The 24,552-nt window shown below is 44.5% G+C and overlaps 1 protein-coding gene and 1 long non-coding RNA gene across 4 annotated transcripts in view; one reads left to right on the top strand and one right to left on the bottom strand.

The window, feature by feature from the left end:
* The window catches only part of LOC6730177 (protein similar), a 62,947-nt gene that overhangs the window by 6,184 nt on the left and 32,211 nt on the right, over positions 1-24,552 (bottom strand). For 2 of the 3 annotated variants that reach the window (XM_002105432.4, XM_016177830.3), the window contains exons 8-11: positions 11,293-11,996; positions 5,811-6,304; positions 4,990-5,743; positions 3,266-3,906 (exon numbers count right to left, since the gene is read on the bottom strand). In XM_002105432.4, the coding sequence (XP_002105468.2) occupies positions 3,266-3,906; positions 4,990-5,743; positions 5,811-6,304; positions 11,293-11,996 (2,593 nt within the window). The remainder of the gene's footprint in view (positions 1-3,265; positions 3,907-4,989; positions 5,744-5,810; positions 6,305-11,292; positions 11,997-24,552) is intronic. The other variant, XM_039294449.2, reaches the window with a different exon arrangement.
* On the top strand, positions 20,198-21,860 carry LOC123327245. The gene is made up of 2 exons (XR_006541835.1): positions 20,198-21,407; positions 21,466-21,860. It is a non-coding gene; the product is annotated as an uncharacterized LOC123327245 (long non-coding RNA).

Here is a 24,552-nt window from a genome sequence, read left to right as displayed (position 1 = left end):
TTAAAGCCACATCGATTAATTTGAGAGTTTTCCTATCTTACTAGCTTGGTAGCTACTGGTGTTTGCTCCGTTCCATGTCCTATGTACATCCCTGCTTACATCTATGTATAAGTTCCGCGCTATGTGTATATAATTTTTCAGAGTTTTCGGCTCGCAGTCTTTTCGGGCTATAATTATTTTACTCAAGTATTCGCATGACCCCAGTTCGGAGCTCTGACTAAATGATTATCGAGAGGAATATATGCTAAGTTCTCTGGTATTTGTCTAGTTAATATCTCGAGGATTGCTTGTCAATTTGCTAACAGTAAAATTTCCTAGTAGGGCGCCTTCCGTGTGCTTTTCGATTTTGGCCTTCGTTCCATTGAGGTTGCTATTTGGTATTTTGCTATTTAGCTAGTTAGCTATTTTGCTAGTTTGCTAGCTTGCTATTTTGCTATTTTGATGGCTGATCCGGAGGTAGTTTCGGTTTCAGTTTCAGTTGTTCGATTTGCCACACGAGGTAGATGCGGTTACGATCTGATCTATCTGGCGATTTCTCCTATGAATTGTTCTATTTAGCCGGAGAAGCTCTTTTCCTGGACAAACACAAAACACAAGTAACAAAGCAAATAAGGCAAATGAGGATAGGAAGGGAAGTCCTGAGTAGGGGCAAATATTTGGCCACGTACACACATGTGTCGCCCGAGCATAATGCAAATTGGGTCCGCTCCTCCGCTTCCGGAGAAGCTGCAGCCAATTACCGAAGCGCCGGAGTCGGAGGCGGGCGATTCATTAATGCAGGGACTACGGAAAAGTGCCAGCCGTGACGCAGGAGGTTCGCCCAGAGTGGGAAGCTCGTGTAGGCCATAAAAGCAGCCGGGTAGTGAGCCCAAACCCGGGGGTTTGCTTTTTCAGTACATAAGAGACACGTGCCGCGAAACAAAAGAGCGGCGAGTCCGGGTAAAAGAGAGAACATGGAGCTGAGAAAGTGAAAGTCTGAGTGAGAGTGAAAGTGGCAGAAGAGCGACAGCTGTGCGCAGCGGAAAGGAAAGTGAAACAAGGATAAGGGCAAAGGATAGACCCGGATGGTTGGGTGGACCACCCAGCGAGTTGGAGGTGCAAAATCAATACGAATGGGAAAAGCCCAAGCTCAAGCTAGAATGCGGCACGCGCTGCCTCCGGGTCTTATCGGAATGCCAAAGGATGTGGGTATCCTGCGCCAAAGGACTCCAATCCCCACTCGATGGCCCGACTAAAGCAGTGTCAATAGTGGGAGCCTTGGCATTTTAAATTCGGGGCTAGTTGCGTGTAAATTTGTTTGCCTTCCATAGCTTTGTACATATATATGGCTGTGTATTTGCCAGCTGGATATTTATGATTTCGGTGTCGTATTGCCGTCGATGTGCGTCAGTCACGCCATAGAGAAAGTCTCAGAAAGTTAATTAAGCTACCAGGCGACACAATGAGAAATTGGTTGGGATACGTATGGTTGGTCGTTCATATGGAACATCCCCTCGGCATGTATGTAGGTCAGTACGCGGTGGAAAATCAATAGGCTTTTAGGGTTTTTAATTATTCAAGTGCCCCAAAATGTACAAAATCATAGGGAAATCAAAAGAAACACAGCTTTGGATAATGTTTTTTGGCTTTTCTTCGTTTTGGAAAATGACTCTTCTTCTCGTTCGTTTATATGTATTTAAAGCTAATAAAAACAAAACAAAGGAACTACAAACTAAATTAAAATGACAACTAATAAGAAACGAAAGCTCCTGCCAGGTTAAAGCTTCAGTGGCGACCCGAGGTTTGTTCTATATACGCACTATATCTTTACAGCTAACTCTAGGTATATATCTATATCTATAAGATGTGTGTGCTGCGCGATTGAAAACGCCGACAGCACGAGGATTGTTATTTAATTGCTAATAGTTGCTCTATGTATATGTGTTGTGTTTTGTTATTTAGTTTTGACTTTTAACTAGATTAGTAGGCATATTTGTCTAGCTTAAAGTGGATTCTTCTCTTAACCTTTCTCTAGGGATATCTTTTCTCGAGTTTTTTCTTTTTTTTTTTTTGTACCTTCAGCGCTCGAATTTGAGTTTTCAATTTTGCTACTTTTCGTTCACAAATTTTGACAATTTACATGTGTTCCGCATGTGCTGCTGCGTGGTGCTTCAATACTCATCAACAAAAAGGCCAAAAATGAACTCGAAATCAAACGCGTTCTGTCTTTCAATCATATATCATATCGTTTATATCCGCATTCCTGCCCTGCTGCTACTTCTTTTTGCTCAGTCAAAGCTTACACATCTAACAAATTGCTCGAATAAGTTAACAGAAATCATAGGGATAAGGTCTAGAACATAAACCTGATGGATGCCGGTAACTCAAACAACAAAAGCAAATGCTATCACAGTAAAAAACTTAAAGTTGCCGTATTTGAATTTATATAGTTTACAATTTTATTGCAATCGTTCTCTGATTCGCATTCCTCTCATCTCCTCTACATCTCTAAACAACTACGTCCGGAGTGTGCGTCTGCGATCCGCTGTGATGGTTCTCTGCTACGGCACGGTGATCACTCGCTAAAACTACTCGATTAGTATAATCCTACCGCTCCTCGTCGTATGTACAACAGAATTGCTCAACAGAACAGAAGATTTTTAACAACTTGATTAGGTCTTAGGTCGGTAACTTAAAAAGAAATCAACAAATCGCGCCAAGCTACAACTCAGGATTATCGACCGATCAACAATCTCGACTTCTGGCTCGCATCGGATTGGATTGGATCGGATCGGATCGGATCGGCTAGCACTATTTTAAATAGTCTACAAATTTATAATTTTAAAGTCCACGCTGCAGCTGCAACTGCAGCTCTCTTACACATCTAGACTAGATCTATCCGATAAATATATGTATGTATATCTAAGGACTAAGGTCTAGGGACTACAAAAACGGACTAAAACTAGGCCCGCCTTCCTCTCGCAGCGGGAGGAGGTTGCTTGTTGGTTACATTTTACAGTTTACTATTTAGCTGATGCAGTGGTAGTCGTATGTTCTAGTTAGCAATATAAAATCGATCCATTTACAAAGACAAATTGTAGAAATGGGCTTGTCCATGCGCTTAGCCTAACAATCCTTGGTTTTTGTTACTCATAGCCGGCGGCTGTGGGTGCTTCCATTAGCTAATTGAGAGGCGGGTAGGGTAAAGGTCTCGTATCGATGGATCCTAGACCTTGGCCAGCTGCTTCTTGGGCCGCATGGGCACAATGCAGTAACCGGCACTTACATCGCGTCCGCTGACCAGCAGGTTCTTCAGTACCGAGTTGGACTGCTGTTGCTGCTGCTTCTGCTGCTTGCTCTCCGCCGACTGTTGCCAGCGCTCACTGCCTGCTCGCTTGGCTGCTTGGGTTTGCTGCTGGGCAGGATCCTTGCCAATCAGCTGCTGCAGGAGCTGAGGGGACTGCACATCCAGGCAGAGGGTTCCGCTCTTCAGGCGCTTCGACTCCACGGGATTGCCCGCTCCTGTCGCGCTGTTCAGGTGGCGCTTGTTTCCATGCTGCTGCTGCTGCTGGGGCACAAGGTTCACCTTCGCCACTCGCGGCTGCGTCGTGGTGGGCGGCTTGCTCTCTACCAGACGAATGGTGGCCTTGGTGGTCACCGGCGCAATGCTGGCTCCATTCAGCAGTTTTATAGCCGGCTGCTGCAGCTGCTCCTGCTGCTGCTGCTGTTGCATCAATTCCTTGTTATTCTGTATGGTAATCAATGGCACTGCATTCAAAATGATGTTCTGCTGCTGCAGTTGCTGCTGTTGCTGGAGCATCTGGATGGCAGACACCTTGCAGGGAGCGGGAGATGCGGCATTGGGACTCACGGGTTCCGTGTCCACCACCTGCATTTGAATCAGGTCCCAGCAGTCCAGATTAGCGGCTAAAATAAAAGCAATTAAAGTTAATAAGAAGCGAAGAATCTTTAGTAGAAATATGCCGTCTAATCCCCAAATTTATTGAATCGAATGCCAGCCAAAAATTAATTCCTTTGCCCATGACATTGGTGCTAATTTAAAACAATAATATTTGGCTGCCTCAAACATTTTGCACATAAATAAGTGGGCACATTCTACACAACATATACGCCGTTCTGCCTTTGACTCAGTATCTTTGTATCTAAAACTCTACATATACAACAAGTAGCCCATATCCCCACAGTCCGTTTCGTTTTCTCGCGCCTGCTGTGTGCGACATAAATCAGCCACGATTAGCTAGTGGAAAATTCATAAAGGCCTACAAGCATCTGTCAATATCCCCCGATATACCCTGTCATAAGACCCAGCACTTGCAGTCAATACAGTTGACAAGGCTAGGTGCTGGTGTCACCGATTCCGTCAGCTCCTGGGCATCAATCACAGTCCTCGTGCCGTGACATGTGTCAAAGGTAAGAGAGCAGTGTGTGAATATTACGCAAATCGATTCAAACCACTGGAGTGGCGCGCAGACCCACATCAATTAGCTCTCCCGCGGTTCCCGCAGACGGGAAATGAACCCAACCCACAACTAAACCAAGTGACATCTTCCGCGACACGCAACTGAAATTCTGAATTTTTCTTTATGTTTGCCTCCTCTATTTTTACATGTAGGCGTTGGAGTGCGTGCGTGTGCGTTGGCAGCATATCATAAAAAATAAAGCAAGTTTCCACGGGTATTTTTAGCCGCGGACTGCCATAAAATTAGGCCTCTCCAAGTGCAGGAGGCGAAATTGTGGAATATTTTCAAAACCGAATGAGAGAGAGTGATCCCAAGGGGCCGTAAATCAATCTATTCAGCTTTATTAAATCTATCAAATGCCGCTTTCTATTAAAAGACGAAAGTGTCGTAAAATGTCCACCCCATAATTACCCCCCAATTGCTAGACTATTCTGCCGTTCTAATATGATCTGACTATTCCTTTTAAAATACTCCATTCCATGACTGCTCAATACATATATATCCACAAACTGCCACCCAAGATACTTACAGTCCTTGCTGTAGTCATTCTCAAATGCATCCTCCATGGGATGACATAAGCTGCCTCCCATTTGCACATCGTATTTCTCTTTTTTGCACTCGATGTTTAGGCTGAGTAACTGCTGTTGCTGCTGCTGCTGTTGCTGCTGTTGTTGCTGCTGCTGACGCTGCTGCTGTTCCTCCTGCAACTGCAACTCCTGCTGCAGCTGCTGGAAAGTCCTGAACTCGTTGCCACTCTGCTGATGTTGCTGCAGCCGCTCGTTGCACTCCTCCGCAACCGTAACACCACTTCCCGCCAGGATCGACAGAGTTCCATTTCCGGATCCGCACAGCAATGCCGCCAGCTCGCTGGAATCGCTGGTGAAGACCGCTGCCTGTTGCTGCTGATGATGCTGTTGCACGGGCGATGGCGACAATGAGGAGACCGTTGAAGCTGGCGAGGAGCACAGGGAGTTGGAGAAATGCTGCTGCTGGAGTTGCGGCTGCTGCTGCTGTTGCTGGTAGCCAGTGTTGCCGGCGTATTGCTGGTGATGTTGCTGCTGCAGCTGTTGCAACTGCTGCTGTATGGCGTCGATCTCCTTGGGCACCATGGTCTGCAGATCCTCTGGTGGGCACCACATGAGATCCGTCTCCGTTAGCAGGGGCATATCATCATCGATCGGGATGTAGGGAGCACGCATGGCAAAGGCCTCGAAGGAGAAGTCATCCTCCTGGGTCAGTGAATTGGGACTGCACAGCGATGGTAGGCTGCTGTCCTCGGGACTCTGTTGCGATAGAGGAAACATATCGATCAGTAAGGATAATCAATGCTTGGAGGTCTAGGAAACTCACCTTTGATGTGATGCTGGGCGAATGCAGGTGCTGCGAGCAGCTTGTGTCATTCGACTCCTCGCGATAGTTGAACAGCGGATCGATGTTGCTGCTGCTATTGCTGTTGTCGTGGTGCTGGGGATGATGCTGCTGCTGTTGTTGCTGCTGCTGCTGCTGCTGGTTGTGATGTTGCTGTTGCTGCTGCTGATGACTGGGATTGCTAGCGGTTGCCGTGGGAGTGGGTGTGAGCGGGCTGAGCGGACTGTTGGCATAGCTGTTGTTGTTGCTACTGGTATTGCTGGGTGCAGAGGTGCTGCTGCTGCTGGGGCTCTGGTAGTGCTGGCCGCTGGCCGTCGTGGAGCAGGTGGTCGAGTCCAGGGAATTGATGTCCTCGGGCAGCAGGCAGGTGCCCATGAGGCCAACCAGCATGTCACTGAAGGGAGTCATCTCGTCCAGCTGGATGCAATTGGTGGAGGCCAGGTGGTGGGACAAATCGTCAGGTTCTTCCTTAAGCACTACAATCGAAAAGAAAAACATTCAGTTAGTGGCGGTTTCACCTAGTTTGCGGTGGGGTGCTACATCTCAATTCGGGTTTCGGTCTACTGTTAATTGTGGCTTGTGTGCTGCCGAAATTTCAATTATCGCTCGCCGGAGTCGCCCCTAATTGACAGCTCTCAATTGAATCTAATTGAAGGCAATGCGCTCCCCTCGTGAATTAGTCGCTCCAATTGCCTTCGCGGTGGAATCGAAGCAGAGCCATGATTTTTATGGCCGGACGACTCATTAATCAGCATTTCGGGCCTATTGACGTACGCGGAATAAATGCAAGCGAAGCGGTGCGAAAACAAACGCTCCTGAAACAGGAACTCAACATCGATAAGATCGCTGGATTCCAGGTTATTTTTACTGAATTGAGTAACTATCGGGTGCATCGCCCCAGATCAGGTGCAAGTTCCCTTATCAGTACGGGGTCTTGAACCAGGGGCGATCTTCCCGCTAGATTGGCCTGTGCGTCACCTAGGTCCACTCATACGTATAAGTTCTTGAGCATCTAAGCCGTGTCTCAGCTATCAACCCATCCCGATCACGATCCCCAGCCCCATCCCAATACCATGCCCGTCATGGGGTTTGCTATACTAGATGGTATGCTAATAAAACTGGTCCCAACCGCCTGTGTGTGCCGACTATTAAGTTGCAAAATGGAAATGAAAAACTAACTAAAACGACGGAGAGACCGCAGGCCAAATAGAATTTCAAATGCAAGTCCAAGTTCGTGAATGTAAGTGCGAGTGCATTGTTTGCCTTTGGCTCAGCCGCTTACTTCTATCAAAGAGCCATATATAATACGGATAAATCCCAACTGCGGCAACTGCCACCGGGCAGCCATATAAGCCAGAGTATAGTAAGCAGATTGCCTGGAATGGGCTCGCGCCTCCTCACCAACCAACAAGCGGCTTAGTCAATGCATTTCACATGCAGAGAAATAATGTATCTCATTTCATTATGCTTTTACTATCACCTAGTTCCTGTATTTAAACTCCTACTAAAATAACCTAATTTTTTGTTTATATTTGAATGCATGGTCACACCATGTTGTCTTCTGCACGACACAGCGATATGGCCTCTCTAAGAATCTAGTCTATGCATCATTTTCTCTCCGTGCAGAACATATTCCAATGCCATTTTCAGGAAAGCGGCAATAAAGATCAGATTAGCGGTGTGTTAGGGATTTGCACAGCTTGTAGCTGGCATCTGCTTGCTCTTGCGGTCGTTGCATTCGACACAAACAAATTAATTAACAATGCAGGCCCAAAGGTCTGGCCCCCCTGCAAGCCCCAGCCCCTGCTTTATGGAGCCCCCAACCCGGCAGTGTGACTTGTAATTATGGCACTCGAGTGCTACTCAACGTTGGCAAAGCTTTTTGCGGAAAAAACAACAGAAATTATGGCGCACGATAATACGGCACACACAGAACTGAACAGAACCGAAAACACAGCCCATCGGGGGTCTATGTCTATCTATATCTATATCGGAATCGAGGAGTGCATTTTATGAGATATTTGCAAAGTGCTTCTATATATTACAGCTCATCGAATGTGTTGTTTTTCGCCGAGGTGCAAGGCCGGTAATGGCATTTAGCGGCTAACTGGCTAACTGCGCCTACACGCAAGGCTAAAGAGGACGGAGCAGCTGCGACTGTTTCTTGGCCATCACCCAGTGATCCAGTCACCCATGCATCGAGTCACCCGGCCAACAAGTAACCTAGTCACACTTCAAAAAATATTGTGCAAGGACTGCGTCAAAGAGTCTAAAGGAATCTATTGAAAGAAATTTTGCTATAAAGATATATTAACTGATTTGTCGGAGATTAATTAATGTTTTTATGCCTTTTAAAGGCCTTTTCGATCTGTCTCTCAAAGAACACAGCATTTCTTTGTGTGCAACCGATGAGAGGTCGGTCGTGAGAAACTTGTGAAAGGCATCTCTGCACTTGAGCCACATTCGGTGCACTTGAGGCGTGTGTGCTGTATTCGAAAGTTTTCGAGGGAACAGGTTGCCGCATTAGCACTCGCACAAAATTCATACCGACAGCGTATGCTCAACGCGTGACTGCGAGGAATCTTCGGGACAATTGGAGAGAACCCAGAACACAGAACCCAGAAGCCGGGAGCAAAACGGCTTCAATTTAAATAAATTTATGTCATCATCTGCAATTGAAGACGGCGACTCGTGACGTGACGTAGTTCCAAATCAGAATCGGAATATGTAAACAACGGACACGGGCACTTAAGAAGCAACCCGCAGAGATCAGAAGAGAGCCACCACCAAATGGGGACAGACAGGGCGTGATGTGATGCTGGAAAGCTAGTGCTTCGGCTATTTAGCTTTATGTAAGAGCCCGAAAATACTGACAGCTTACACAGCAGCCGCCACAGACCTGAAATCAGGCTCGGACTCATCATATCAGCTGTGAACTTGAACCCGGGTGATTAGCAGCGGAGAATCCAATCCAATCCAACCATCCGACCGTCTGTTATTTTTATTCCCCATTTGTGCTTCTGGTCGTGATGGGCGCGCTTATCACGCGTGCTAATCACGATAGAAGTGCGTTGTCCATATTCCCCTTCGATCCCAATCCCCCATTTCCATCCGCCTCCTTCTCCTCCTCGCATAGCATAACTGGCCTGGCCAGCCACTGAATAAGCCCATAAATGTATCGGCCAATTGATATTTATGGCCAGAGTGCTCCTATCCGTGTGCTATCGTTACAAATATTTGCTTTTGTAGATTGGGAGTGGATAAGAGCATAAGGTAATTACACTGGGCAGGCACTTTGTTTTTGTTTGGCAACGAGTTACTTTTGTTTGGCCATCGAGAAGAATTCCCTCCTGATTATCTGTGCATGTGCTGTAAAACGCCTTGAAAACGCGAGTATCTGACGGCCGGCAATCGAGGCGATCGAGTGTTACAACTGATTACGCTGACGAACGGAATATTTGAGGTGTTTGGAAAAATACCAAACAACCAAACAAACGCGGTGACAAGAATTACATAAAAACACTGGCTACTCATCATGATCATCATCCCCTTAAGGCAATCTGATTCGGGACGAAAATAAAGCCGAGGCATTTCCCCTGTTTATTTACGTTCCACGCAACGAAAATAAATATAGCCGACGCGCTAGAAGAAAGTAAAGTAAAGTTTCGTATCTCTACATCCGAGTCTGCAGGCCCAGCAAAATGTCAACACAAACGAAAACGAGAGCGATTAGAGGCTGCAGGTCCACTTGAAAGTGTCGCAAATACCACCAACATTTCGGGGGGCCAATGGATCTGGAAAGGGGAACTCGGGCTACCCAGGCTACACATGCGAGACAGCAGCGCTTGATCCATCGACGGACCTTGGCACACGCGCCAAAAATTCAGCTCTCCACTGCCCCTGGTTTTCACTCTTTTCAGGGGGACCCCCGCCGTCCCCCCGATGACAGCCACATCGCTTAGCATATTAATTGGCTCAAGTTAATATTCATATTTCTGTTTTTTGTCACCAGGCGGCAGAAGCTGCCAGCGAAAAAATGAAAATAAAAGAGTGGAAAAATTCACTCGATGGGCACAAAAAACATTCGAAATACACAAATATTCCAATAGAGAAATGAAAAGAGTGGGCAAAACAATCGGTGACGTTTTTTCTGAATAATTTAATCATATGATTTCTAGTGGGAAATATTATAGAAATGTTTTTACGATCGAGAACTGAACGAGTATAGCCTGCTAAACCAAAAAATTAAACAATTAACTAGATACTCCCATAAATAATGCCAAGGGTAGAATTTTAATAAGGCCTATTGTGCAATGAAATCAAAAATAGGCTTTGATGTAACACGCGGCGTATACACAATAAGTCACCATTCAGAACATTGATTACCTAAGTTAACCCACTTTACAGTGCCATGTATATTGACCCATTCCATAGCGGCGATCCTCACTCTTAAAAACAAAACCAACACCGTCAAACTCTAATCTTGCAATAAACGATCCCCCGCGGTTCCACATACACACAACACTGCGTATGCGTAATGCCGGCAAATTGTGACATAAGAGCCGGGCAATTGCATCGTCAACCGGCTTGCGGTTAAGTACGGATGGGAATGGGAATCGGAATCGGAATCCACCCCCCCAGTATATAGCCCTCCATATACATCATTATATACCTTGCTGTGTGCACTTATCAGGCGAGCGAACGGAACATTGTTTACTAATGCACTTTTCGAGCGGCGGGCTGAGCGGCGGGGCGGTTGTGTCTTTACAAATAAATAGTTTTATTTGCGCAAATTGCGGCCACAGATAAGCGAGCCAAAAGGCAAAAGCGACCGATCGCCAGAATGACTGAATGACATACTGAGTACCTGACTGACTGACTGGCTGACTGAATAAGCGACCGACTGACCAATCAAATCGCACAATGCGTCAAATCACATCAAATAGCGCGCGTCACCAAAGTTGCCTGCCCCTCTGGCTGTTGCCTATTTTTGCATAGAATTTATAAACAAGCCAACCGGAATGCATATGTATAAGTTGGCGCTGTTTTGTCGCTGAAAAGCGTTGACTTTAGCCTTGAGCACAGAGCACTGCACCTGATGCACTTTACAAAACGAAAAAAAAAAACTACTCAAAAGCGGTTTGCGAATCTTTCCTGTTTTGTATTGTTTTCAACACTTATCAGCTGATTCAACCACACCTTCCCTAACAACCGAATTCAGTTATGTAGCGCAAGGTGTGTTACAGAAATCTCTATCGTTTAACTGCTGACTTACTAATATGAGATATAGTGCAGCTCTTGATAAGAGCATACTCATAAGTGATTACGTTGCATTAACCATTTAAACAGTATCTAACTGAGCAGCTCTTTAATTAGGAAATGAAAACCACCGAGTGCATGATAGAGAAGATAGAGATCTCCGCAACATTTCCTTGTATTTATAGAAGGTTATAGTGGTACTTACTTGTCAGACCTCGTCCATCGTCGGCAAACAGCGAGCAGAATCCTTTACTCATATCTTGAGCTGGTTGCTGGGGATTCTGCAGTTGGGTTTGCTGTGCGATCTGCAGCTGCTGATTGCTCGAGGAGATTATGGCTGCCGTGGCGGTGGTGGTGGGCGGCAGAGTGGGTTCTACGCCGAGCGGAGTCTTCTTGCAGAGGACCGCTGTGGGCGGTGGTGTTAGGGGTGGAGCGGGACTCGGGCGGAGGACCGAAGCTGTCACCGACTTGGGACGCTTCTCCTCGGGACGCAGTCCGCTGCTACTGCCGCTGAGCAGCTGGGCAGTGATGGTGCGCGGTCCTGGCGAGTGGTTCTCCCGCTTGATGAGCAACTCCGCCTGGAGGATCTGCTTGTACGGATTGCTCTCGGGCAGCTGCTTTATCTGGTCAGCCGTTGAGGTTGCAGTTACTGGTGGGATTGTTGCAGTTGTTTTGGTTTCCTCGATGGTTTTCTCTGCTTTCTCGCTCTCAATTTGCAGAGGCTTAGCTTGCAGCTCTGAGGGAATAGGTGTGTTCGCTGTTTCCTTGGTTTCCTGAAGGATTATTTCGGGATCGGCTGCTTTTTCGGGCTCCTTCTCGGTTTCAGCTGCTTGGTGGTGTTGTTCCTTTTGCTCACTTGCCGCAGTTTGTTGAGCAAGTGAGTATATCTCATGTTTATTCTCAAGATTACTGCAAGATGGAGAGGCACAAACGCGATTCGAATTGGGTTTAATTGAAATGCTTGTTTTCGGTAACTTATTCGCGTTGCACTCGTTTGTTACACCACGGCGAGAAAAGCGATTCGCGGGATTCGTTCGAAAGTATCTGAACAATGCAATGTATCTGAGTATCTCAAGAGAGTATACTGCGCTCTTTCAGGCAATCAGCTGACACAGCTGCTTGCCACTCGTTCTGGGTTAGTAAATACCAATTAACTAGACTAATTAACTCTACGGGTCCCCTAACGAGCCGAATTGAGCCGGTATTTCTATAGTGAAACGAACCCCTTCGTTTTAGAACATGGAAAATAATACAATATCATTCTTGGCAAAGGTTAATATCACTTATCAAACGCTGTTTTGATAACACTGTTCACCAATTGAGTCGCAGACTTTCATAGATAAAGGTTTTTAATAATAATATATGTTTTCGCATTTATCAGCAAGTGGTATTTCTATTTACGTTCTTTAGGATTAAAATAGCAAAGATTTACTACGGATTATTTTATAAGATATTCGCGCAGATCCTAGCTAAAGCCTGTTTATAAAACTACTAAAATACTAAATTCCAAATCATCATCATCAGTGGAAAATTCCCAAAGAACTATTTTTGTGTGCACCTTTATTGCAGGTAAAAGTCCGTGTAGCGCTGGGTCAAACGTGATCACCGACCATTCCTATTCAGAATTAGCGACTTTTGGGCGGTTTCCTAGGTTTCACAACTGCCATCGGAAAATTTTCGCCCGCCGATAAGTCACGTTTCCCCAATGCCAGACCGATTTTTGAGCATTATCAATTATCAATTATCCAAGCGAAATCAGAAACGGCTGGGCATCGTTCATATTGTTTTCGCTGTTCCTTTCAGTCGTGATAGATAGCAACGCCACTAGGTGGGTGTGTCCCAAGAACAACAGCGGCACCAGACCCAGATTGATAAGCTCCGAGCTGCTACAGGGTGTAATCAGTAATCCGATGGAACCGCAACCAGACCCAAAATCCGTAGAGAGCCCGGCAACTGCCGTGATGTCTCAGGAACTTTCATTCCACCTCTCCTGCGATAAGATACTGGCATTCGCGCGATCGGCCGACTCAGCCTGATCTGCAGCACGGCGGACGGGCGACGACGTCTCCGTCCGGACTGCCTACGTTAAACGGCCGTAAAACTGTGCATGCACGGAGTGGCTGAGAGTCAAGCGCTGGGCGCGTGAAGCCCCCGTGGGGCCCCCGTGAAGCCCCCGTGGAATGCGTGCTGCGACTGATCTGGCGATAAAGGCGCCATCGCACGATAACTATACTATATGTGTGCACAGGTCTCGAGTGCTGGACATGATGAGGCGGAATACCAACACCAACGCCAAAACAAACAGCCGAGTATTATTTATAATTTCCAGTGGTAGTGGGCGCAACAACAGCAACGCAGGCGGAGCAACTTTTTGGGGGCTCGTCCCTCTGGTGAAATAGTACAAAATACGTCGTTCGAGAAGTGGTTATAGGGGCAGCTCGACATTGAAGTGAAGTGTAGGGTCTTTTGTCTTCTGTCCACTGGGCAATCGAAGATCTGCGATTTCCTCGAGGGTGACCAGCCCACTTTCTGGGCGGAAAAGGAGGCTCAATGTCACACGACTTGCGGGTAGTTGCGCAATTCGACAAGAATCGATTGATTAGTTGGATTGGGTGACATACGCCCAGAGAACACACCCACCACCCAATATTCTGCCGGAAGGCATTGAGTGGACAACAACAGTCACAACCTATAGATATAGATGGATGTAGTTGGATCTGGGCTGCTGCTACACTTAAATAATTGCTTCATCTTCATTGTTGAGCTCGCCAATTGTTTGGGGCCCGTCGCCTGACACGGGCCAGTCCCAACCAGTTAGAACCGACGATCGGTACCGGTGGGTCTGCCCCTTTTCGTGGCGGAGGAGGCTTACATCACATTATTAATTGAAGGTCTCCGAAAATGCGCAAGTAAATACGTACAGCTACGGTTGAAATGATAGCACCAACAATGCGCCACTCGAATTGGCGAAAGGTCATTATAAACCAGTTGAAACGAGGCTATTTTTGGATATATCTTTTTTTTGGCAGTCTACTAGCTAATCTGAAGTGCTAAAAAACAATGAATGCGCTGTCCGGTAATAATCAATGGGATCTCATAACACATCTTTTGTATGACAAGGAATGCGCTTGAATGAAAACTTGAATTTAATACATACAAATTGTTTACAAGTATTTAGCAAATGAATCTTTGGATTACAAATTTATTATTGTTACAAGATATATATCACCGCCTTCGTCACTAACTCAATTAGTATTGTTACACCCCGATTACTCATGCCATAGTTGAGGAAATAGAATGATTTTTTAATTGTGCAAATCAAATTGCAGCGAATTAAACACCCATCAACACAAAAAATTAATACTATTTCAGTAATTCCGTAACATCGTATACATCGTATATCGTCACATGACGAATATATGAAAAAAAGAATGTTTTTGAGAATAGGTTATGGATTTTTCACTGATTACTAACTTATGACGGTGTGCTATCGTTACGCCCTCTGCTGTGATTGTAATGGGCACTGCAAAAAACACTCCAGGCTATTTGAAGTGCCGATGGGTTGATGAAATGTTCGAGAACGACTGCTGATAAGAGATACAGATAGAAACTGCACCCGCGATCTTTCCTCTCAACTCTTGAACTGTGCAACTCGAGTGGAAGTTGTACTAATTGTGGAACGTTGAACGTGTAGCGCGGATGGCGAATCTTCGAGTGCTCTGATGGCTTTTCAAGTGCGAGACTTTCGAAGTGCGAAGTCAGCAGCGCAGCTCGATCGCCTGATGTTCTTTTGCCGCGCCCCTTTTCCACACGATTTTCGCAGATGCACAAATTGACTACCCAGCGCAACCAGACGAGCTGCAGTTGAGCAAAAGGTGAAACAAATAAGTCGGAACAGTGGCAGAGATAACTATTTAGCCGCATTTTGTTCGGAATGTGTCGAAATTTTTAAGTAAATCAAAAAGCAATTGACAGTTATTTGAACCTATACTATACATCCTTCATTTTTGAGCTGAAAGCAAATGCATCTGCTGCTACAGTGTTCTATCGCTTGGAAGTCCTTTTTGCGAGCTTTGATGTTGCATCAAACACATTTTCTTATTGTGTAACAAATTGCGTCGAAGAACGGAAAACACAGAGGTGGAGATACGAGAAATCGGCGACCATAAAAAGAGAGGAACAAAACAAGCGGACGACAACAAACACAAATTGTCTGAAAAGCGAGAGGCTGTAAATTCGCTCTCCTTTCCTTTCTGCTCCTCTTATTCTGTTTCCCTCTTTCAATTGCAGGGCAATAACGGGTGTCCCCCTGCCGCGCCCCCTCTTCTGCTTCTTCCTTTGCTTGAACAGCCCCCCTAAAATAGCAGTAATTGTGCGCGCTTGTGAGTGTGTGTGTGCAGTAAATTGAATGAACGAAAAGACAGTAAAACGAGATCAAAAGAGTGGAGAATTGAGAATTGTGTTTTGAGTTTACGGAGAGTTGTGTAATCGATTGCAGCAGCAAAAAATATAAATTTGTTTAATTACACGCACTCTTGGTCGTAAAACACACCATTAAGATTTAATAAACAAATGCAAATGCTCAGCGAATTTATGTAATGCAAATTTGCAACTGCAATGTGGCGAACAGCAAGACGAAGAAAGAGAGCAAAGAGAGGAATTCTTTTTTTTTTTTGGACAATGCACGCAGAATGCAATTTGTTGCAGTCGGCGTCGCAGCTGCAGCGCTGCAGCTGAGCATTTTACAGGTTAGGAACGAGTGTTGTGTAAAACTTTGTCTGTTTTATTGCATTTACTTTTCATATTCCGTATTTTTATACGATCGTTTATTATTTTTTCGGGCGCTTTTCTGCATTCCGCGTGTAACAAACATTTGCACACTTTTCTAATGAGCTTCCTATGGGTTTTGGGTATTTTGACGTTTTTTATTTTTGCTCTGGACCGTTTCAGATTTTGATAATCGCTCACACACACAGGCAGCGGCTGATTAAAATAGCAATTATATGTTTTTTATAATTTGCATATAGGTCCCGCGTGTGTGTGTGATTAAGTTTATTTTTGTCAACTTTTGTGTTTTTTTTAGCTTGCTTTTATTTTCTTCAGGCTGACTTTTTATTATTTTTTCACGAGGTTCACAGGTGTATAAAAAAACTGCAGGCTTTTTATGTAATTTATTAACTTCGCTTCTGTTGATCTTTTACCTTTTGAACTTGGTTGTTCGGCGCTTTTATTTGGCTTTAGAGTGGTTATTTTGTTATTAAATATTTACAGTTCCGTCCGGGCGTGTTTAGTTAGTATTTTCCTTTGCGTGGATTTTAAGCATTTTATTTAACTTTTTGCACTTCGACTCGACTCGACGGCAGCTGGCGAAGTAAAACAAAACGTCAATCGGCGATTGTTTTTAAGCACGGCGCGGCGATCGGAGAGGTGCGAGCGAGATAGCAACGGCGGCGGCGGCAGAGTTTAGTTAATAGTTTTGTTTGTGTTTTTTTGTCACTAGTGCGCCTCTCTGTTTTTTCGGTTCAAGTTATAATTTTTTATATTTTTCGGGGAGCAGTGCACGGAAAAAGTGAAGTGAGCGCTGCGAAATTTGAGAGACGAATGAGTGGAAGTCCGAAAGCGATGGCTTTTTTCAAAGCGCCAGCGAAGCGACGCCAAAAATAGAGAGCGGCTCCCCAAGAGAGCAGCGCGTTCTGAGTGAAGAGAGCGCAACGCCGGCGCACTGAGTTTTGAGTGCTTTCCACCCAGAAGCACTCGTTCTGTGGCTGAATTTTGAGCGGAAAGCAGGGAGCTGAAATATTTCTCTCATATTCCACCAGCGATTTATTATTGTTTTTATGCCAAACAAATCAGCTGAGCACCGCAAACGAAACCTCTGCCACTCAAAAATCTCCCTTTCTCCAAAAATTAAAGAGCATAATATTCTGCCCACCAAAATTAAGCATTAAACGTTGAACCCGCAATATCAGCTGATTGTGATGATAACGCCAAACTGAGTTCGTATTACCAGTGTCCAGGTATTTATATTGTATTTATTCATGGCCTCACAGGCGCCTAAAAGTATGACAGAAGTAATGCAGGGAAAAAAGTCCTAAACGGGCAAAGCGGAAATCGATGCGTGGGCCGAAGGAATCGCCCTCCCACTCCCCAGAACGAAAAGTCGTAAAAAGACCCCACAAATATTCATGTTTATCAGTTGGAAACAAGAACTTATTGCTTTTTCAATTTCCCGTACAGTAACAACTCGAAAGCAGCTGCCACACGAAAGGATTGTCTTTATATAGAGAAAAAAATTGTTAGAAGCGACCGATTACAATATACTACGAATACAACCAAGATGGCGTATGAGTGATATTTCCTATTCAGCAGTGTGACCATGCAATAAAAAATGTGGTGCCATTTAGACAATTTTAGTTAAAGATCCTGCTAAAACAATGGAACTACAGAAAATTTGTGCGCCAACGAGTTCTTTTTCTCTGTATAGCTTGGTCATAATCCAATATTTCACAAATATGAGCTGGCATTGCCCGACATTCGCTAATTTCGCCATAAAACTAAAGCCATTGCGTGATAGGCATAAAAAAGGACACACAAGCCCACACACACACACACACATTTCCAGAGAGAGAAGGATAAATAATAGGCCTGCCAGGACGAAACACGAAGTGAAAGAGAGAGCAGACGAGTGAAAGAGACGAAGCACGAGCAAAGTATTTGCAGAAATTTTACGATTTGCCTTGAAAACGAAATAAAGCGTTTAAGTGTGTAGGTGAGTGCGTAAGTGTGCGTCAGTGCGTGTGTGCGTGTGTGTGAGGGTATATCGCCTTTAGTGGTATTTGTCTTCTCACTTCTCGAGTGCATCAAATTTACACAACTCGCTGATGAAATCTCGTGAGCCTCTTCGTTAAAAGCTCACTTAAATGGGAATTTCGGAGGGGGAAAGGTGAACGAATGTGGGCGGTCGAAAGGTGATTCCCACTCCCACACGCCCCTCAAAAATGTCAGAATATCCCCAGAAATGTGTTTCCCAAACCAGAACAAACAAATCCGATGGAGAGCAGAAAAGAACATGGCAAACACCATATTAAAGTCGGAATGAAGGCAAATAAATTCGAAATGTTTATGCAGTTTTTGCTGCCGAGGAGGACAGAAATAAATTCAAATTAAATTCGGGCCAAACATTTTCCCCACCAAGGCGAGCCATAAATAATTGGAGGCAAAAAAATCAGACAAAGATACATTAAGCAACAAATTATTGTCCATTGCAAATGTTGTTCAATCTAAATCTCGACAAATGAACCTTCTTATAAATATGATATCAATTGAAATATCAAACTTCGAATTGCTATTTAAATTCTTTAAAATGTTGTGTTCTTTAAGTTCTCAAGGCAACAACCCCCTTTGCCTCTTAACTGGATTTTGGCTTGCTGCCTGCGATTACCATTCCCATTCAATCCATTAGCGACCCCTTTAATGAATCGATTATTATTTATCTTGTCGACTGGACGAGATCGAGCAGTTATCACCTTGTCAGTGGCTACATTTTCCGCATCTTTGATGGGCATTTTTCGCGAGCCATGAACAAACAGTGGAAATTGTTTTAAAAATAAACTCAAAGTGTGCCAAAACCAAACAAAACGAGCCAGGAGGAAGGCGAGCAAGTAAAAGCCGGACGAAAAAGACATTTTTTGGCTGGCTGGAAAGGAATTTTCACCCCTTTCGAGTTTATTTTCGGATGCTGCATTGGCGTCTGCGGGACTTTTGGACGGAAAGGCGAGGAAATGGGACTGGGTGCCGCCGCAGACAAGCTGAAGCGTTCTGCAATTCACTTGGCCACAATACAAATCAACCGTCGGACTTCAATCACATTAAAAGCATGCACCCAGGAACTCCGGAATATATGACCCAAATAAATCAGGCGTCCAGATAAACCGGTCTACACACTATGTATATACTCCATGGATTGTATACTCCATGTACATCCACTCACCCCGCCAAATGCAATCCGATTGTCAGATCGCAAAGTGCTGCATCATACTCGGTCGCCTTTCGGAATGACAAGCCCCCAGAAGTCCATTGGGCTGGAAGTTAGTCGTAAGCAATATAGTCCCACGATGACTCAAGACCATGACACAGGGATTGGGCAAAATCGGTTTGGGGGGAAACCTTATCTCCGCGGAATTTGACCGCAAAAACAAATGCTTCAGTTTCTTCAAATCGAAGCTGACGTACCTGGCTGGATTTTTATGCGAATTTATTGAGGGGGCACGGGGAAAGCCTTTACGTAATACTTTTATTGAACATACAATACACGCAGGTCGATTAAAACGTTTGCAATCAGCAATTGTGAATCAAGAATTTGGTTGCCAGGGGCGAAATCGAGCTCTTGATTCATTGAGGCAAAGTTATTCATCTCCTAATCAAAATTATTTTATCACCATATTTTAAAAACCCTCAGTGAACGAAGTACATTCATTAGTCGAAATAATTTCAGAAAGTTATACCCTACTAAAAGTTTGCTGGCATCCGGCAATCAAACAGAAAACAAATTGACTTATGTGCGCAGATAGCTATTGCACATCTGCCCACATGGATTCTAGCCAGATCCACATCGAAACCCATGACCATATCGAGAGCACTGGGTCTAGACTCGAGTGAGCGTAGTAAATCATTTGCGCAGTTGCAAATCGGTCAGATGCATGCACACATATGTACATATCTGCTAACCCCCAAGTCCCCCGATGCCCCAACTTTTGCATGCTTGGCATCTGGAGAATTATTTCATAAGTTCCGCCGGCAGTTACAGCCCAATGTTGTTGCCATCTCGCTCAGCTGCCACGTAATTCTGCCAACAATTTGCGAAACGAGCTCAATAGACGTCGAATTCGTGAAATCGAAAGGGGCGACGCCGTTTCACTCACGTCGCTTCTACTGGATTTGCAGACACATAGATAGGCACAGCAGGGGTCAACATAGTAGCATGCACTTCAGATACAAATATTTTAATTCTGAGCAGAATCAATATCTTCAAGATACTGCATCTATAAAGTGTACTGATCATTGATAATTGTTAATTTGTAGATTCTGGTTTCTGACCCTATTCAATTAACCACAGGTGTGGTGGTCAGGCTAGTCACTCATGGGGCAGCAGGTGCAGACGTTGTTTTGGAATTCCATGGAAATGCCCCCAGCAGATTGTGGGTCTTGGTCTGGGGCCGGTCTGGTTATGGACTTTTCAAATCTGGCATACGTGCCGAGCCGAGCACCATGAACTGCTCGAAAGCCCACTCAAAGCGGAGCGAGTGAGTCGGAGAGCCGCCGTCTGTTCCGGCGATCGAGAGTCGGGATCGGAGGGTATGTGCTTGGCGGGGTGCTCGGATCCACGGGGCACCAATGCTACCGCTCGAAGAAGTGCAAAAAGTGAGCAGGCAGAGGCGAATGTGTGCCGCCGTCTGTGTTTCGCCGTTTGTGTGCCGGCCGGCATCTGGTGGAACTGGTTTCTTCTTTCCACGGGCGGCTCTCCCAGCACTTTGCGAAAATAATGAAAACAAAAAGTCGGCGAAAGATTTGGCAATGCACAGACACAGACACAAGCGGGGAACATATGATAAGGCGGACACGTTCATGGGGAGTGATGTGGAGGAAAACGAGAAACCAAACCGAACAGCAGATCAAGTTTTTTCTGTTTGCAAGTAAGGCCCGAAAAGCGGGAACAAAAACAATGGCCAATGACGAGGCATTCATACAAAAAACAGAGATGAGGAACGGAAGCTGTAGGGTGATGAAGTTCTCCAGATAATTCGGGGGTTCTCTTCCGATATCCTCCCTTTTTCTACCTACTTAAACAGCTACTGTGTGTCATGATGCGGAATATCAGAAACGAAGATACATGATCAATCAACCAGATTTGTTCGAAATGTTTGGGCAAACAGGTGTTTGAATGGCTTGTGGAGTGGATGGGAAGAAAGACAGTCAGATAAACTGGTTTACAATTCCATTGTAGTCTTAAAAGAAAGCTGCCTTTAAACTCAGGAATGATATGATGATAACTATTGCGGTTATCACTATTTAGGTGTGTTCGCTATTGCTAAATGTAATCATTTTTCCCTACTGCACATTGAACTCCCGTTAATGGTTTGCTGAATGGTTTATAAATGGGCCATAAGTTAACCAGAAGCTAATTGCGGATTGGGGGCCCAGATAAGATTATCAAAGCTGACGCAAATCGATCGGAAAGCCTCGTCGTGGGGGTTGGCCATTGGATAATCCGCGATTTACGAGCAACCGAATCAACAGCGAATCAAAGGCCAAATCTTAGTGGTAGGCCAATATTGATTTATCCTTTTGTGACAGCCCATGGATTTTATGTTTTTCGCAGGACGAAGGACAGCACAACACGCCACTCAAGTGTTGACAACTGTCGGAGGAAGAACTGCGTGGAATGGGAGGAGACAGCTGGCTATTATATATCACACTTTTTGTGTGCTCTCGGCCAACAGAGGCCGAAAAGGCCTCCACGTCCTGCTGCCCCATAAATGTATCTGGTTCCTCGGTAGCTGTATCCGTATCTATATCTGTATGTTTATCTAAGCTCCGCGAATGAAGCCAACAAAAGGTACAAAAGCCACCGCCAAGAGATGGTGCAAAAGTGAGCGGGGGGATTCACCCATGCGCCAACAGGAAAGCGGATGAGTTATAGTCGAGATACAGATACGCCGATAATGATGGATGTTTGGGGGACGAGTGGGAACACAAATAAACAATTATCATCTGATGTTAAAAAAAAGTGGCAACACTTTAACGTAAGGTTTGTATGGGCCTGTATACACAGAAAAAAAAATATTTAATACCTTTGCAAAGGGAAAGTGCCACATTAAACACTACCATTCTGTGCTATTTTCTTGCTCTGTAGCATTTGGATGACTAAGTATTGTTTCGATGTCGATGAAGATGGTATCACCATCGAATAATTGTGTAGATTACAAAATTTGTGTCACGTTTTGTCGCTTTTCTGCTACCGAATGTTTGTCATGTGTTTTTGGTTTAGCTTGTTTTTTTTTGCCCCCAGCTTTAATTTCAACAAATTAGCGACATAATGAAACGCTTAATTAAAATAACAAGCCACCGCAACAAAAAGCGAGAATGATTCCAGACAGCCGACACGCAAGTAACAACAAAACAATAATAATAAGTTAAAACAACATTTATTCTAAACAATTTGGCGTGGCATGATTGATGGCTGGCATGCCGGAGATGATGATGATGAGTACTACTTTCTATACAGCGAAACGCTAATAAAAAGGCCAAGAGCGCCGCAATTGAATGTCGGCGGCGGTCGGGAAATTGGCTCCAAAACGAAGTCATCAAAGGAAAAGCCATTTGCCCATTTTCATTCGCTCACTCATTTATTCATTCGGCTAGTTAGCCAGTCCGCCGAAGACTGGGCCATTGATTGCTCCCCTTCCGGTGGGCGGGCACTTTTGGGGGCGTTCGGTCACGAATTAATATTAAACTTGGTCTGCTGTCCAAACAATGTCTGGCCAAAATAATAAAGGAGCCCACTAATAATGACCAAATGGCACGCGATGGTCGAAAGTGCACACAATCGGATTGGGAGCGGTTGGGATCAGCTGTTAAAATATAAACCTTTAAAAAAAACCTCCCAATTCTTAGCATAACTCCTAAAAACTCCTCATAACCAAAAATTCTGCAGATTTCCAACTGATTTATGCACGTCGTTATGTGGGACAAATATAAATCTAGTTTGGGTCGGGAAAATTAATAAACTGGCTCGCAAATTGATAAGAAGAAAACGGCCTTAAAAAAAGGGATGGGCAGCATCCATACAATGCAGCATAGATACAATGGGTAGCATAAAAACCGGGAAGGAAAGCAAAACAAATAAAAAAAGAGGGTCCTGCAGGATGTAGGATATACAGCCGAGGCGTGGCATCCATCAAAAGTCACTCAGGAACATGTGTATCGCATGCTCCAGCCTCTTCCCGCGCTCTTCCACCATTCGGATTCCGGTTCTCTTTCTCTGGCTTTTCGCTGGCTGGGAAATGGAATAAACCCACGTGCCTCGCTTTTCCCCCTCGACTCCCGCCGGCATTTTCATCGTTCTGCATGTGACCAGAATTGTATTCTGCTTTTTTCATTTCGGCTATTTTGGAAATTCTCATGCCACGCGCTGTTTTCGATGCCTCCCACTTCTATTTTCATTCCGATTCCGCGCTGCACGGCAACAAATTTGCCGAATGTGTCGTTATACCAAAAAGAAAAAAAAACTGTAAAGCTATTTAAATGGGAAATATATACTTCTCAAACAGATATAGCAGTTGTGTATGCATTCCATATTTTAATATCACGAATGCCATCTGATTTTTCTCTGTGTGTGCACACGCTGGCCGCATGAAAGCGAAAGTGAAAATGAAAATGGCTTTCGGCATCGACAAGACCGCGAAGCATTCGAATCAATCTAGACACGGCGACAAAATTCATGTGACTCGCTAGCACTAATTGTTATTCGCAGCTGCAATACCCTCTAAAAAGAAAATCTCGATATCTATGAGAAGTGAAGTAGATTCTGTTTAGTTACGAAAGTAGCTGAAGTCGCAGCTAAAATCCCCTTTTCTATTTGTAGTTTCCAATATTTTTTTAGCTCTAAACACACTTAAATCCTTTAAAAATATTGCAAAATCCCAAAATGTTCTTTTCGAACAGGGTAACAGGTCACACTAGACCTATTCCACTTGATTCCGCCAGCGATTCGCTTTTTGTAAACAATTTTTTATTGAATTAAGAGAAGCAGAGCGGAATGGGATGGAAAAAAGTGAAATGGTGACAAAACAACAAGAGGCTGGCGATTATTAAAATAATATTAGATTTAAAGCGAATTGCGTGGGATACTAGCATCCCCATCCCTCGGGTCACATGTTGCAAGTGGAGCAAGAAGCAGCAGTAGCAGCCAAATAATAAATAAAAGAATTAATGGAAGAAAAGGAGGAGGCCAACGATTTATGCGCTCCTCTGATCCGATTATAGTCAAGCGGTTTGTCGCCCGATGTCGAGCACGGCAAATTATCATTAATATAAATAGCCAGATCGCCGGAATTTGTTTATCTGTAAGATCTTAGCACATTAATTTAAACAATTTCAGGCCTTGGCATTGCTCCAGCTCACGTAGGCCCAAAAGGGGCGGCGAGGGGCTGACCTTCCATCGGAGGGGGAAAGGATATATATTCCACAAGCTATCCGTGTCGTCATAGTTATGTCTTTGAATTTTCTGAATTATGTGTCTAAATGTTCGCAAAAAAAACCAACAAATTTAATTCAACAGTGTCATTAAGGATTAGGAAAACATAATGGAACTTTTCCTGAATTTTATGGCTTGATTTGAAAATATATCTGGCGATGACATCTTTAGAGATATCGAAATAAAATAACTAACCCAACTTTGATTAAT

Source organism: Drosophila simulans, chromosome 3R (assembly GCF_016746395.2).
Source record: "Drosophila simulans strain w501 chromosome 3R, Prin_Dsim_3.1, whole genome shotgun sequence".
Taxonomy (NCBI): domain Eukaryota; kingdom Metazoa; phylum Arthropoda; class Insecta; order Diptera; family Drosophilidae; genus Drosophila; species Drosophila simulans.
Note: the sequence above shows the minus strand (reverse complement) of the source record. Positions and strands in the feature narration are given on the sequence as shown.